At 46.3% G+C, this 16,649-nt stretch overlaps 1 protein-coding gene, 1 long non-coding RNA gene and 1 other non-coding gene across 3 annotated transcripts in view; 1 reads left to right on the forward strand and 2 right to left on the reverse strand.

Annotated features, from left to right (window-relative positions):
* ADAP2 (ArfGAP with dual PH domains 2) overlaps window positions 1–2,597 on the reverse strand; it is a 28,697-nt gene extending 26,100 nt beyond the window's left edge. Inside the window, exons 1-2 of the mRNA XM_037494019.2 lie at window positions 2,504–2,597; window positions 1,518–1,648 (exon numbers count right to left, since the gene is read on the reverse strand). Of these exons, the coding sequence (XP_037349916.1) occupies window positions 1,518–1,648; window positions 2,504–2,597 (225 nt within the window). The remainder of the gene's footprint in view (window positions 1–1,517; window positions 1,649–2,503) is intronic.
* A 1,755-nt stretch (window positions 2,598–4,352) lies between these two features.
* Window positions 4,353–8,265, forward strand: LOC119232470 (uncharacterized). Its single transcript, XR_005122102.2, has 3 exons — window positions 4,353–4,395; window positions 5,913–6,028; window positions 7,589–8,265. It is a non-coding gene; the product is annotated as an uncharacterized LOC119232470 (long non-coding RNA).
* Window positions 8,266–10,153: 1,888 nt separating this feature from the next.
* LOC119233084 (U6 spliceosomal RNA) lies at window positions 10,154–10,261 on the reverse strand. The gene has a single exon (XR_005122251.1). It is a non-coding gene; the product is annotated as a U6 spliceosomal RNA (small nuclear RNA).
* Window positions 10,262–16,649: the final 6,388 nt, after the last annotated feature.

Genomic DNA, 16,649 nt, shown 5'->3' on the forward strand with positions numbered 1-16,649 from the left:
TGTGGCTGAGTCAGGGAGTTTGACATGTCCCGCAGGTTTGGTCATCCACACTGTTGGGAAATCCCAGCCCCCAGCAACGAGGTGCTACAATAACCATGCCTCAGATAGAGAGCACTTTCCAGCGCTCACATATTAGCTCATTTGATGCCCTCCATCATTTTATTATTACCATCTCTATTTTAGAGACAAAGAAACTGAGGGTCAGAGAGGTTAGGTTACTTAACTCAAGGAGACACATAATAAGGGGAGCTGGGATTTGAACCCAGGCTTGTTTAACTCCAAAGCTCATGTTTCTCCCACTCCATCCACATATGGTCAGGACCACCCCCTTCAGCAGCAGTCCCTGAAAGTCTGCAGGAGATAGATGTAGTTGGAGGATACAAGAAATGGGTGCTGGTCCCATAGAGATGTAGATGAGGATCCTCACTGGGCCTTTGGCACCCAGGTGACCCGAGGCTGATGTGCTAAGAATGTCCCTGTGAGTTAGCACTGGCAACAGCAACGGCATATCTGGCGGAAGGGCAGGGGTGTGAAGAAATACCAGGTTTCTAATTCATGTCTCTTGGGCAGAGTGAACCCTGTTCTCCCCCTCTCCAGGGACCATGGGGCTGTCAGAAAATTTAGGTGAGCTTGGATCCCAGCAGTTAAAATCCCAGCAGTGACATTTATTCACTGAATGACCCTTGGTAATACTTAATCCCCTGAACTTCAGGGATCTCACCTATAAAAGGGAGAAAATATGACAGGGCACAAATATGATAAAGCATAAAGAAATAACCTTCAGGTTTACATGCTAGTGTACTGGTCTCCTATCTTTCTCCTGCACTAGAATGTAGGTTGCACGTGAGCAGGGACTTTGGCTTGTTCACTGCTCTCTCCTAGTAACAAGCACAGAGTAGGCTTATAGTTACTATGTGTTAAGTGCATGAGTAAAGCATCTAGTCCAGTGGCCCAGCACAGTGCTTGGCACAGAGTGGGTACTCTGTGAGTCTGCTTCCCCAGCAGTTCTGGAAATCCTCAGCCAGCACAGTATAGACTTTCTGGCTGAAATGGTGTTACCCAGGCTGAACATGTTCTCTATCTCAGTAAGTCCAGAAAGCCAAGCTGTTCCCTTCCAGGCTAGGGGACATAAGACTTAGACCCTGAGTCAGGATACTTGTATGTCAGCCCAGGACTCAGTCAGTGATAGAAACAGCTGTTAATCGACTACTTAGTTTGTAGCTACATTGGGACTATATTTACTCCTTACAGCACCCCTGTGAAGGGGTAGCGGTATCCCCAAAATACAGATGTGGAAGCTGCGGGCCCACAGCTTATAAATAAGTAAGTCATGGAACTAGGATTTAACTTTAGGGCTTATGTCTAAGCCGCAACTGTAATAGACTGAGTTCTTTTCTCCACAGCTACTGTTTCTCTCTGGGCCTCAGTTTCCTCCCGGATGGATGGGAGCACCCGCCCACTGCCTCCACCCAGCTCTGCGGCTCCAAGGCTTTCCCTCCACGCGCGCCCCTCGCTACCTCCACAATACTGTCGTCCCAAAAGTCAAGTCTCACGGATTTGACTTTGCTGATGTCTGGGAAGTTGCGGTGGACGCCGGAGCAGTTCAGACAGATGAAGATGCCCAGCTTGTAAGAGGCCCAGTCGGGATCTGCAGGATGAGAGGGCAAGAAGCGAGCTGGGCCAGCAAACCCGGACGCGGCCGGGGGCGCCCGGAGGTGCTGAGCTTTTCAGTGAGGATTCCCGGGGCGGTGTCCTGCTCTGCGCACAACGCCGGCCGCTGGGAACCCCTCGGTTCTCCCACTGGGTGGATGAGGCCGCCAGCAGGGAACCTCCTCGCCAGCGCGGCGGCGGCCAGGATAGAGATCTCCGGAGTCCCGGGCGCAGGGCGCGAGGCTGAGGTGCGCGCTTCGTGGAAGTTCCCAGCCTCGCGGAGAACCGAAAGGCCAGCGCGGAGGGAGGGGCCGCCAGGCCGGGGAGTCCGGGTCGGGACCCCTCTGCCACCGCAGGGCCTGAGGACTGTGCAGCCCGGACCGCGGGAGCGCGGGGCTGGGGACGGGGCGCGGAGAGGAGGCCCTGGACCCGGGAGCGGGTCTGGGACCTTCGGTGTGCGCAGTGCCTGGGAGTGGGAAGTGGCTGGGATCCCTCTAACCCCTCCGGGGCGTCTGGAGGAGGTGAGGGTGCTCTCAGGTCCGGGGTCCAGGCTCCGGGTCCGCACATATGGAAACATTCGTGTCGGGGTGCAGAGTGCGGAGCCCAGGGCGGCTGGATTGGGGTGTGCGTAGTGCCGGGAAAAAAAAAAAAAAAGAACCGTCTGGGACCAGGGTCGGAGATTCACGGTCTGGGTGGGCGAGGGTCTCGACAGACGGCGTCGGAAGGGCCCCTCCGCGGAGCAGCGGGGCCGCACGGGTCCTGGCTGGTGGGAGAGGATCCGGCGGGCGCGGGGTCGGCTCCGGGACCCGGCTGCACGCGCCCCGCCGCCCGCTCCTCCCGCCGGCGCCCTTACCCGCCGCCCCGCAGTCGGCGCAGAGCGCGTTGCCGGTGCCCGCCGCCTGCAGCAGCTCCAGCAGCCGCTTCTTGTTGCGCTCCCGGTCGCCCATGGCCCGCCCCGAGGGCTCAGCGGAGCTCGGCCCGGCAGCCCCGCGGCCCGCGGGCGCCCATGGCCGTGCGCCCGCGCAGGCAGGTGGAGAGGAACAGAGCCGCGGCCTCCACCCGCGCCCGCCGCCCCGCCCCGCCCCGCCGCGCCGGCCCCGCGCCCCTCCCTCCCCCGGCGCTGCGGGCGGCCCGGGGGCACCGCGGGCGCCGGTCCTCGTACCCCGCGCCCGGCGAGAGGAGGGACCCAGCGCCGGCCAGAGGCCCGCGTTCAGACCCTTCTCCGCCGCTGCGGAGGTGCGTGGCCGTGACCACCTGGTCAGCCTCCCGGGACCTCAGCATCCGCCTCTGAAAGGGGAATATGGGCAGACATGGGCTTCCCGGGGCTCCTTGGGAAACTAAATAAGACCTCACTTCTGTTACAGGGCTCTACTGATGAAGATTTTACATCCACCAGAGACTTGGAGAGACATTTTAATACTACCTTAGGAAGCCCTGCTGGGTACCCAGCTCAAGTCGTCTCTTTAGCTTCTGGTCCTCCGAGGACTTTTTTTTTTTTTTTTTAAGATTTTATTTATTTTTGCTAAAAGAACCGGGGTGTAGGCCAGTGACGCGGGGATTGGATGGGTAGGGGGTGAGGGTTTGTGTGAGAGGATTCACCAGAGACAGAGTGGGGAGCAGAACAGGCAGATCCACTGTAATACACTGCTGAGGGGAGCAGCAGGAGAGGAGAGGTCTGCTGCAGCAGGAGAGGAGAGGTCTGCTGCGCCATGTGGGTCTGGTCGGCTCCCTGACTGATGGAACTCTGGTGGGTGGGTCACGGTGCTAGCACTGAGATTTAACCCATAGGCCACCAGGGAGGCCCCTCCTAGGACACTTTTATAGGATCTTTTCATCCTTTTTGGCTTTATCATGTGCTTTCTATCTACCTCGCATCACAGTTACTTATATACTTATATTAATCCCTTCCACACACACTCACACAATATATACTCATTCCCATACCCATTCTAGCTTGATGTCAGTTTTTATGTATCCCACATAGCTCCTATAAATAGCACCTCCATTTTTAGAAATCCAATAAATAGTTGCATGACTGTTCACTATGTGTGACTTGTGGACACCACTGGGTACTTTTACCTGAGAAGTTCCATCACCATGAGGTGTGGAAAGGCCTCTGCTTCTAGTCTGGGTCTTCCATTAATCCCCGTTCCCCTCCTCCATCCCTGTCCCTCAGACACCTTCTTCAGTGACAGATGAGGTCCTGATAAGGCACATACTGCACATACTTGCCGTTCCCTCTGCAGGGAAACGCTGATGTATCTATTCATGTGGCATCCTGCACACAGTTATGTCAGGGTTCCATCCTGAGGGATTGCAGCTGATATTCTAGCTGACCTGCCTGCATCCTTAATTCAGTACACATGCAAGCTCATGGAGTAGCCTGGTATAATGGAACAAATACAGGCTTTGAATCTTGGCTCCATTGCTTACTAGATGTGTGGCCTTGCGCAAGTTCCTTTACTTCTCTGTGTCTTGGGATCCTCATCTGTAAAATGAGGATTTCAAGATTCATCTGATAGCGTCGCAGAGATGTGCCAGCACATGGCATGCAAAACCCTCAAAACAGGGTGGCTGCCTTGCTTCCCCTGGCCCTCTGGTCTGCTGGTGAGATCATCATTTGGAATGCTGCTTCATTTCCCATTCCCCACCCCACCCCCAGAGTAGAATAGGTCAAAGCTCTAGGCCCTGAGGGGAGGGAACATTCCAAGAATAACCAGCTATGAGGGGTCTTCACTGTGGAGGGTAAGATCTAACCCAGGAGCAACTCTAGAGGAATCAGTGAGAGAGTCCAGCAGGGGTCAAAGGGCATGGAAATGTTTACCAAACAGGCTGAAGGATGATGATTCATTTCCTCTGCTTTAGTTGAAAAAAGGGACAGAAATAAATCTCCCAGGAGAAAAATAAGAATGAAGGCAAGGTAGGAAGGCAAGAGGACAGGGAAGTTGAGGGGGAAAGCGGGGAGAAGTCAAGGGCATCATTTCGCCACTGTCCAGTGCCAGAGCAAAACTGTGATGTTGGTGGAGTTGGAGGGGCCCAGGGGATGGTTCTTGGTTTCCCTCTGGCACCTTGAGTCTCCCCATTCCCTCCCTGAAGTTTCCTCAACAGCCAAACCAAGGGGAAATGTAGCATCTCCTTCATGGAGAGGAGCTAGAGATTGAGAAATTCTTTTAGTTTCCACTCTTCCTGTCCTTATTTCTGGAATTTTCCATTTAACAGAAATCCAACCTTAAGGTAGAATTTTTATTTTGAAGTGGGGGAGATGGTAGAGGGAGAGAAGGATAATGCGAATTAACAATCAGAGTTTCATGTCATTTGGTCACATTTGAATCCACTTGAGCCCTCCAAGGGCCCCATCTTAATCTCCGAGGTGCTAAATTACCTGACATGGAGTCAAAGGTATGAAACTTATTATGCCTAAGTCTGATGATGTCACAAAACATCCGCAGGCCGGCTCTCCCTTTAGTCCTCCCATTCCTGTATCTTTTCTTCATTTAAAGAAATTGTAGTAAACTCTCTATTATATAAAACTGGCCATTGTAACCATTTTTAAATGTACAGCTCAGTGGCATTAATCACAAGCACAAAGTTGTGCGACCACTATATCCAAAACATTTTTGTCACCATTAAAAGAAACTCCACAGCCTACTCATGGGGATCCAATCCCATCAAAGTTGAGCTAGCTCTGTGTTCGGGAAGCAGAGGCTGCTCTTAAGGGAAGGGCACCATGCCAAAGGCTGTTGTGGCCAGGGTGGACGCCGAGCACTGGTTTGAGGGACAGGGTGAGTTGAGGCAGCCTCCTTCATGGACTCAGTGCATCCAGCAGCTGCTGGGGTGACAGGGCAGTCTGGGCCCTGGGACAGAATGTCCTTGTAAATAAAGTCCCCAGGGTCCCTTAGATCACAAACATCCAGGCCGGCTCTGAAGATTATCTCTGAAGATTGTCTCTGTCAAAGCAAGCTCAGCTGCAGCAGGGCGGGAAGAAAGTCCTTAACCAGCCCCAGACCTGGATTGGGCTCAGGATTCCCAGGGGCTAGACTACCACCCTTTTAAAAATTTAAAGAATTATGTTCTTTAGCTTCAGAATTTAAAAAACAAATATTAGAGGAAATGTGGAAAGTACAAAAAAGAAGAAATAAACCACCATTCACTGTTGCAGCCACTGTTTATCCAAGGATTGCTGTGTTTGGTCCTTTGCGTGCATTATTCCATTTCATCTTCACCATAGCCATAGCTCTGCATATTTTATGTCCATTTTACAGATGAAGCACCTGAGTGAGAATATCAGTAAATGTGTCCAAGGTTATACGACAGAGATGATGCACACCGAATGATGCACACAGTACTGGAAGTGGGAGTCAAATCCAAGTTATCTTGGGTATGTGTCATCAGTATGTTAGGTTAAACCATTTGAAGCTGAAGTACAGAGATTGTAATGTCATGCAGTTCAACCTAACACTATGTTTTAAAATTATCTCCCCACTAGTCTTCACTAACATTTTCATGAATATCCTTCTGGTCTTTTTTTTTTTTTTTGAAAAAAGATTTATTTATTTATGTATATAAGAATTAGGGTATAGGCCAGAGCTGTTGGGGGTGAGAGGATTTACCAGAGACCGAGTAGGGAACAGAACAAGCAGACTGACTGAAACACACTACTGAGGGGAGCAGTGGGCAAGACAGGAGAGGTCTGCTGCACCAAGGGGTAGCTCCCTGGCCAGAGATCAAACTTGTGCTGCAGTGGCTGCGGATAGCTTCATAGGTTGTGTCTTAACCCCTTGTGTCACCAGGGAGGCCCCCTTCTGTTTTTTTATGCATGTTTTAATATGAGTGGGATCATATTTTTCATATAATTTTGTATCCTTTTGAAAAACATTCTTTACATTATAAGTTGCTTATCTAGGTACTTCACATTATCATTTTAATTGCTGTAATATTATATGGTAATATGCATATTTCCTTATTGTTGGATACATAGATTGTGACCTATTTTTTGCTGTTAAACATAATGCTGTACTGAGTATCTTTATGCCCAAAGCTTTCCCCCTCGTTAGTACTGTATTTTTCAGGCAGCACATTCTACTCTAATTGCTCACTGATTACTGGTCTCCCTTCCTCATCTAAGCTTCATCAGAACAGGGTCATGCTAGTCATGTCTGCAGCTGTATCCCTTGCACCCAACTGCCATATGCAGGGGGTCGGGGATTCAATAGATATTTACTAAACAAATGAAGAAATGAATTTCGTTAAAAATGAACATGCTATGAACATTGAACCAACACTGGTTCTATCCCCGGCCACCAGCGAGGGTCCCACATGGCATGCAGACCTCTCCTGCTGTGCCCGCTGCTCCTCTCAGCAGTGTATTTCGTCACTCTGCCTGTTCTGTTCCCCGCTCTGGCTCTGATGAATTCTCTCACCCTCCCATGCTTCTGGCTGTACCCAGTGCTTGTATAAGTAAACAAATAAATCTTAAAAAGAAAAAAATAATACAGAGTAAAATGAGAGGACTTGGGATCACAAAAGCATTTTCCTTTTTTAAGGAAAAAATAACAGTCAGGCATGGAAAATGGAAAATCAAGCAACCAGAGGCTCCCTGGTGGCCCCAGAGGGTTAAAGTCAGTGATATCAAGCTAGCTGCAGCCACTGTGGGCATGAATTCGATCCCCAGCCAGGAAAGTAACCCACATGGTACAGCAGACCTCTCCTGTCTCACTCACTGCTCCCCTCAACAGTGTATTTCAGTATATCCACCCGTTCTGCTCCCCACTCTGTCTCTGTTGAATCCTCTCACCCCACACATTTGGCCTACACCCCAGTTCTTGTATGCATAAAATCTTTAAAAAAAAAAAAAAGGAAAGAAAATCAAGAACCTCAGAGAAAAACCTGACCAAGTTTACCTATTTACCTGTCTATTGAGTATCACTTTCTTCAACAGGAAGCAGCTCGGAGCCCAGAGGACCTCTCCACTATGATGCTGCCAAAGTTTTTCACTCATTCATTCACTGAATATTTGTGGGGTCCCTATTATGTGGCAGTCAGCTATGTGGGATAGGGACACAGCCATAAATAAAGCAAAAGGTCTTGCCTCTGCAGAAATTACTACCTTAATATGGAGAAGAGAGAAAAATGAATCAAGAAATAAACCTATATCCATATGGTACCAGAGTGATAAGTGCTATAGATGAATATATGTAGAGTATGGTGATAGAGGGGTGGAAGGTGCCATTCTGATTGGAAGGTTAACAATGCCATCTCTGAGGTGGTGACATTTAAGCAAAGATCTGAAGGAAGGACTGAAGCCAAGCAAAATCCTATCTGAAAGAAGAGTGTGGCAGGAAAAGGGAAAGTGAGTTCAAAGGTCCTAGGATGGTAACAGGCTTGGGGGTGTGTTTGACTTGGCCTCAGAGCCAGAGATGTCCAACTCCTTGTCCTTGTGCCTTGTTCTTGCTGATCACTCTCCTCTTGCAGCTCCCTCCTCCTCTCAAGCCTCTGTGCCCAACCCCCATCGGTCTAGCCAACTCCTGCCTCTACAATCAAATTCAAACCTCACTTCTTATAGCTTGCCCTTACCTCCCTCATCTATGTTCCCACAATGTTCATATTTCTATAACAATAAACATCACTTTGTACTATGTATTTTTCCAAGTCTAGTTCATCTAAAAAATAAATAAAATCTGTTTCATCTCAGTCATCAGGGATCTCATTAAGAGCAGGTTGTCATGTTCCTCTTGGTGCCTGGCAAGTACTGAGCCCTCGCAATGTTGGTTGATCCATTTCTGTGAAATGTCCAGGATGGACAAATCCATACAGAGAGGAAGCATATTAGTCGCAGGGGCTGGGGCAGGGGCGCTGGAGAGTGACTGCTAATGGGATGGGTGTGAGCTTTCCTTTTGGGATGTTGAAAATGTTCTGGAGCTACATAGCGGTGCTGTTTGCATAGCCTTATGGACTTTACACTGTAAAATGTTTAAAATGGTGAATTTTGTGTTATAGGATTTTTTTGCCACGGTGGAAGAAAAAAAAGATGTTGGTTGAATGGAGTGAAGTTGAGAGCCCCAGGGCACAGGCCGTCTGGCTTAGGGGAGTCTGAATAAATACAATGACCCAACAGCAATGAAAGAGCTGAAAAAGCCAGCTGTGAAATCTAAAGCAGCAGAAAATAAGTCCTGAATAAGCACAAGATGCTGCTGAGTGCTTACATTTTACATCTTTACCTGATAGATTGAGAAGTCAATCACAGTAGTTAGTCACAGCCACAGTGGAAGGGATTAGAGTGACATCTGTTGGAAATTTGCTTTGAACATTGGGGGTGCTCCCTTTGGATCTAGAATTTTAAAATTGTGTTCAAAAACTTGTAACTTACATTTCCTTTAGTTAATCCTCTATTGTCACTTAAACAGTTATAAAGCATCCAGGTAGTTTCTTCTGGGAGTCACTTCCTAGACAATAACACCTTATCTTACTCTGTGTAATTAATTGTCCAATTAGTAATATCTCTCAGTGCGTAACATTTTCTACTTGTGATTTATATTATTTCATTTCCACAACAAATAAAGAACATTACTTTGTAGAAGTTGTACTTTGAGTCTTATTTTGCAAAAGAGAAAGCTGTTCTTACAGGAGTGAATGGAGATACCTATGTAAGATATAGCAGTGTCGGGACATGGGCCTGAGTGCTCTGATTCTGGGTCTCAAATTATTTTGATCATTTGTTTAGTAATTTTAATTGTGTGTAATATTGAAAAAGTAATAAAATGTAACATAAAAGCAGAAAAATATCCAAACCTTCTCCAAGACAAAGATAAATAGGGCCTATTATCTTTCCTTCATAAAACAGCACTTGCCGGGCCTCCCTGGTGGCGCAAGGGGTTAAGATGCAACCTATGAAGCTGTCCGCAGCCACTGCAGCACAAGTTTGATCCCTGGGCAAGGAGCTACTCACATGGCACAGCAGACCTCTCCCAACTCACCCACTGCTCCCCTCAGCAGTGTATATCGGTCCATCTGCCTGTTCTGTTCCCCACTCTATCTCTGGTGAATCCTCTCACTCCCTGCACCTCTGGCCTGTACCCCAGTTCTTATATGCATAAATAAATGAATTTAAAAAAAAAAAGCACTTGCTGGGGTAGACCCCCTGTCCCCTCTGCTCCCAAATGCTCTGTCCAAGAATCAGCAGCCCTTTGTGGGAATCCTGGCTACCTCTAAGGAGGCAAATAAATTTGAGGACAAAATAGGTTATGCCTCTAAATAAACATACACCTCATATGATGCATAGGATTGATTTGATTTTTTTTTGTGTGTGTGTGTGACAATATTTTCTTTTTTTTTATATTTCCCATATAATTACACCCCCCTTATTTTGACCCCAACCCCTCCTTTCCCCGCCACTCCCCCATAGTGTGTCTCTGGCTTATAGTTGTTTGTTGATTTTGTTTTTTTTTCTTTCTTATAGTTATTCTTTTTCATGGTCCCTTATTTAGGTTTTCTAGATTCCTGCTAAAAAAATATGGAATGCTTCACGAATTTGTGTGTCATCCTTGCACAGGGGCCATGCTAATCTTCTCTGTATCATCCCAAATTTTAGTATATGTGCTGCCGAAGCGAGCACCATAGGATTGATTTGAAGAAGTAAACTTTAAAGTAAATTTCATTGAAAGTATAACAAACATACAGATAAGTGCACAATAATAAACATAAGTTTGATGAAATTTTTCAAAGCATACACACATTTAACTGGCACTCAGATCTCAAAAATAAATACATAAATGAAAAGGGCATAACCAACATTCCAAGACTCCCATTTCCCTGAAGGTAACCCAATTTTTATCACCAGAGATTATGTGATCTGTTTTTGTACTTTATATAAGTGTGTGACTTCTTTCAATCAACATTATATATTTGTTTAAAGATTTATTTATCTATACATATGAGAACTGGGGTACAGGCCAGAGGTGTGGGGAGTGAGAGGATTCACCAGAGACAGAGCGGGGAACAGAACAGGCAGATGGACCGAAATACACTGCTGAGGGGAGCAGCGGGTGAGTCAGGAGAGGTCTGCTGTGCCATGTGGGCAGCTCCTGGGCTGGGGATCGAACTTGTGCTGCAGTGGCTGCGGATAGTTTCATAGGTTGTGTCTTAACCCCTTGTGCCACCAAGGAGGCCCCCAACAATACATTTTTGAGATTCATTCATGGTGCTGGATATAGTTGAAGTTTATTCAATATATTCATAATCTTTTGACATTTAAGCTCTTCCAGATGTTGGCTAATACAAATAGCGCTGCTATGAACATTCTTGCATTAGGTTTAGCCCTGTGAAATTGCCATTTTTGTAACACTACAACTGTCAAATTTGGCATTTTCATACATGTAGTTCAACCTATTACTTGTCTTTAGTAGACAGATGTTTGCCTTCTGTTAAATGCAGACCCAGGGATGGCATTGCTGGATCATCAGGTATACACATGCTCTGCTTTGGAAGAATGTTGCTGAACAACTTTCCAAAGTGCTTCTACCACCTACACTTCCAACAGCATGTGTGAGCATTCCAGCTGTTCTACATCCTTGCCAACACTGCAATCCACTGATCTACCAGTATTTATGTTACTCACTTGAGCTATTCTCATGGGTGTGCTGTAGTATCACTATGTGTTTTTATTTTGCATCTTCCTGATGACTAATGCAGGTGAAACACCTTTTTATCTTCTAATTTGAAGAACCTCTTTAGGGGAAATACCTCTCTAAGTCTTCTGTCCATTTTTTCAGTTGCTTTGCCTAGTTTTTTCTTATTAATTTGCAGGAATTTTTCACATATTCTGGATAGGAGATCTTTGTTAGTTAGACATACGGCAAATATCTTTTTTTCACTCTGTAGAATGACTTTTTAGCTATGTAATAAATATTAGACAAAAGTATTAGCAATCAGCACAAAAATAGTTTACACAATCTGGTATGCTCAAAGGAATTTCAGTTCTGTGTTTCTCTAGATGCTTCAATCTCTGCATAAAAGGTTCTCTTCAGGTAGCTGCAACAATACTCTGAAGGCATTATTGTTAGCCTTATAGTTAGCATAAGGCAAGCAAAGTCCTTCAATATCAATCTTGGGTTTTATTCTAACCCTAAGTAATAGTCTATTTTTTTTTAAGTTTATTTACAAGGGAAATGAAAAGAGGGGAGTGGTGGGGGAGAGAAGGGGGAAACCTAAGTAATATTATAAAAGGTAGAGAATACAGAGTTTACATGTCCATGCCCTATTTCTAAGGTAGGGGATTATCCCCAAAAATATTAAGGCAATTCACATATATCGAATGATGAATTCAATTCTACCAATTTCAATGATGATAGCCTGTTTCTAATATCTGATACATATGTGGTCATTCATATATTTTATTTTTCTTTAAGATTTATTTTATTTATTTATGCATACAAGAACTGGGGTGTAGGCCAGAGGTGCGGGGTGTGAAAGGATCCACCAGAGACAGAGTGGGGTGCAGAACAGGCAGACTGATAGAAATACACTGCTGAAGGGAGCAGTAGGTGATACAGGAGAGATCTGCTGTGTCACATGGATTTACTCCCTGGCCAGGGATTTAGCTCATGCTGCAGTGACTGGCAGCTGGTGACAGCTTGATAGCTACAAGACTTTTACCCTGTGCCACCATGGAAGCCCTATTCATATATTTTCTTAAACACACATGTATGAATGGGGCCTCCCTGGTGGAGCAAGGTGTTAAGTCTAGGCACTACGAAGGTCTCCGCACTATGAAGCTATCCTATCCACAGCCTCTGCAGCACAAGTTTGAACCCCGGCCCATCAGGGAGCTACCCACATGGCGCAGCAGACCTCTCCTGTCTCGCCCACCGCTCCCCTCAGCAGTGGATTTCAGTAGATATGCCTGTTCTGCTCCCCACTGTCTCTGATGAATCCTCTCACTGCCTGCCCCCCGCACCTCTGGCTTACACCCCAGCTCTTGTATGGATAAATAAATAAAATAAACCTTAAAAAAAAAAAAAAGGAAAGAAACACTTAAGGAATTCCTATATGAGCCAGGCAACGTGCTAAGTATTACAGGGGATATAATTATGATCTGATACCCTCCCGTACTCTAGAGGCATCTAAAGGAGCCAGGACAGGCGGAGTCACTTGCCTTCAGTCACACTGTTTGTATGCTGAAGTTGGAGAAATTGGTAAAATACAACATTGACTAGTTTCAGAGTTTGAGCATAGCCATTGAGATCCTCTCTCTCCAGAAGAGAGACACTAGGAATGGGTTTTTACATATTCTAATTGGTGTCTTTCATATCACTTTGGGTAAATGTATTGAATGAAATAAAGAGACAAAGATGTGTCAAAAGTGAGACAAAACAAAGTATGTCCTATTGTTCAGGATGGTGAGTTTGAAGGAGAAATGAGCTGAGTTTTTGAGAAAAGAGAAAGGATGCTGTGACTTGGGAGACAGGTAAGCTTCCCATGCAGGGGGCTCCCCAATGGACCCTTAAAATGTTGTCAGAATTCAGACCACTTGGGGGAAAGAGCAGACCAGAGGGACAGACCCCGGAGGATCAGAGCTGCAGAGATGAGACAGTGTGGAACATGTTCAGAGAATTTCAAGTTGCCTAATTTGTCTTTTGAGTGGGTGTCTTAATCAGGAAGTTATCAGTTCCAAGTAACTGAATACTGAATTAAACATGCCTTAAACAATAAGGTTAGTTATTCTCTCACTGAACACAAAGTCTGGAGGTGGGTTGGTGACTTTAGGGTTAGTCCGGCAGTTAAATAATGTCATCAAGGTGTAGGTGCTATTCTTCTTTTTGATGGTCATTTTCTTGTCTGAACATGAGCGATAGCTGCTCCTTTCAGCTCCTCTTCCCAGGATCAGAGGGAAAGAGGGAGGTGGCCACATCTCCCTCCACTGTTTATCAGTGTTTCCCAGGATTGCCTATTACAGAATCACGCCCACTCTTATCTCACTCATTTGCAAAGAGAAAGGGGTCTAATATAACTGTTTTGACATCCCTGTTTTGCCATCCCTGCCCACAACCAGGGACCTAGCAGGAAGGGGAGGTAGCACTGAGGGTGTTGGGTGCCTGGTGGTGAGCTAGAGAAAGCACTGGAGGATTGAAGGAGGCACTGAAAGCACTGGAGGCCCCATCACAGGAAGGAGTTGGAGAGGTAGTTGGTGCTGGGCCATTGTCCAGGACATGGTGTGTATGAAGGATAGGGTAGGGCCTAAGCTGATAGGAAGCTGGTAATCGGGTGTGTTTATGTGGGGGCATGGGGCGTAGGGTGTTATTGCAAGAGCCAAGTGAGAGAGAATGAAGCTTTGATGAGGGTGGTCAGAGTGAGGGAGAAAGCAAAACAAACAAACAAAAACACAAAATATTTTGCAGGTAAGGTTGACAGAACTTCATACAATGGCCAGCCAGCAGTAAGTGAGAAAGTATCAGTTTAGTAGTTCCAATTACTCTGCTGTTTTTTTTTTTTTAATCTCTTCCCGCCTCAAAATCCTGTGTGTCCTTAGTCTCCTTAACTAAACTACGTCCTTTTCATTTTTTTTTCAATTTTTAAAAGATTTATTTATGTATAAAAGAACTGGGGTACAGGTCAGAGGTGTGGGGGGTGAGAGCATTCACCAGAGACAGAGTGGGGAATAGAACAGGAAGATCAACTGGAATACACTGCTGCGGGGAGCAGCGGGGGAGACAGGAGAGGTCTGCTGCACCATGCCAATAGCTCCCTGACCTCCCTCCCTGCTGCAGTGGCTGTGGATAGCTTCATAGTGCTGTGTCTTAACCCCTTGGCCACCAGGAAAGCCCTGTCCTTTTCATTTTAAATCTCTCTGAACATTGTTTCTCAATCTTTCTGGCAATCTGAATCCCCTCCCCACTAACACTATTGTTTTCCAGAGTTCTCCCCTTGACTCACTGCGCTTTTCTCACATCACCCCTTGCCCTGGTCCATCCCATTTATTCTCATGGGATCAGCTACCATCTCTACCTGCTAAAGACCTCCAACTATACACCTCAGCATAGTCCTATCTCTTAGCCTTGGATTTACACCTCTGTCTACTAGACATCTAGATGTCCCGTAGGTTTAAAAACAAATTAGTGTTAAAAAAAAAAACAAAACAAGGGGCCTCCCTGGTGGCGCAGAGGGTTAGGACGCAGCCTATGAGGCTGTGCTTGGCCACTGCAGCATGAGTTCGATTTCCCAGCCGACCAGGGAGGTGACCCACACGGCGCAGCAGACCTCTCCTGTCTTGCCTGCTGCTCCCCTCAGCAGTGTATTTCAGGAGACCTGCCTGCTCTGCTCCCCACTCTCTGTGGTGAATCCTCTCACCCCCAGCACATCTGGCTTACACACCAGTTCTTGTATGCATAAATAAATAAATCTTAAAAAAAAAAGATCATGTTTAAAAAGATGATGTTTAAAAACATCAACACTAGCTAACAGATCCTAATAATAGAAAGAGTGGGAGAAGCCAGGGACATATGCATAGGGCAACAAAAACAGGGAAGCAAGGAGGAGCTAGTTTCTAGGGAAGACAGCAACTTTCATTTTGAATGCACAGTTTCTGATTTACAGTAAATCATGCACAGTAGTTGCTTCTTTCCTCACCACTTTCACTCTTTGGTCAAAATATAGTTGTGAATGGACGCTCTGAGGAATTAGGGAGTTTCCTTGAGGTCATTAGTAATTGGTGCCCAAGAAGAGGTGATACTCTAATGAGGGAACTAACATTTATTGAAGCCTTATTGTATGCCAGGCTTTCTGCATCTAGTTTCTCATTAATCCTCTTAATAGCCTTGTGAAACAGGTATCACCTTCATTGTGCAAAGGAGGAAGCTGAGGGTCAGAGGATGAGAAACCGAATAAGGTTGTACAGTTAGCAAGTGATTTGTTGCATTTTGCTTGAACCACATCATCTCTGAAAGCACCAGTCGCTCATGACCTCATGTGTTAAGTTTCCTAGGGCTGCTGTAGCAAATTACTGCAAACTGGGAGGCTTAATACAGAAATTTATTCTCTAAAGTTCAGTATGGTAGAACCCTGAAATTAACCTATCAGGAAGCCTGGCTCTTTCTGGGAGTGACTCTTTTCCACGCAGTTCTCCTAGCCTCTATGACCTGCTGGCAGTTCTTGGCCTTGCTTGACTTGGAGATGCATCACAGCAATCTCTGGCCCCATTCTCATCATTTTATAAGGATAGCAGTCATATTGGATTAACCTCCCCACATCCCCCCACACACGCACACTTCAGTGTGACCTTATTTTAACTAATTTCATTTGCAAAGACCTAGTTTCCAAAAAGTAGGTCACATTCTGAGTGACCTACTGAGAGCCAGAACTTCAACATATTTTTTTTTGAGTGATACAATTCAATCATTAAGTGGAATAAATCCTGGAGTTAAAAGGAAATTATTGATTTGGAGGATTCTGCACAAAAAGTTAACCACGTTGGGCGCCAAACTGTTGTAGAGCAACCCCGATACAAAACGGGGTGCCTGACTGTGGGTCCTCACCCGCGCGCTTAAAAGGACTTATCAATGCTCTACTGCAGGCACACGTGAAAGGTTAATAAAAGGTTTATTTACAAAGGGAAGGGGAAATGAGGAAATGTACAGCTCTGGGAGAAAAGTGGGAGACAAAGTTTTAAAGGCGTCCTACCCGATCCGCCGATTTGGAATCCCAAAATGGCGCTCTGAGAGCTGGCCGCCAGCCAGGAGCCGTGAAGCCAGGAGGCGAGCGATCACGAGCCAGAGAGAGAGCCCAAGGCCCACGTGTTTGGTTTTATATATCCAACCTGGCTGCCCAACTCCACCCTCAGGTCCCAGCCACCCTCCCTTGGTGGTGATGGGATTTGTCTTTCCCAGAGTCTTGATGGCTTTAGTCTGGAGTGGGGGTAGAGTCCACAAAGCCTGTATGGGATTAACTCAGGACATCACTTCCCCCTAACAAGTTGACCTTATTTTTTGTTAGATTCATAAGTTCCCCTC

The sequence above is a fragment of the Talpa occidentalis genome, unplaced genomic scaffold, assembly GCF_014898055.3.
Source record: "Talpa occidentalis isolate TD23 unplaced genomic scaffold, MPIMG_talOcc4v2.1 talOcc4.7, whole genome shotgun sequence".
Lineage (NCBI taxonomy): Eukaryota > Metazoa > Chordata > Mammalia > Eulipotyphla > Talpidae > Talpa > Talpa occidentalis.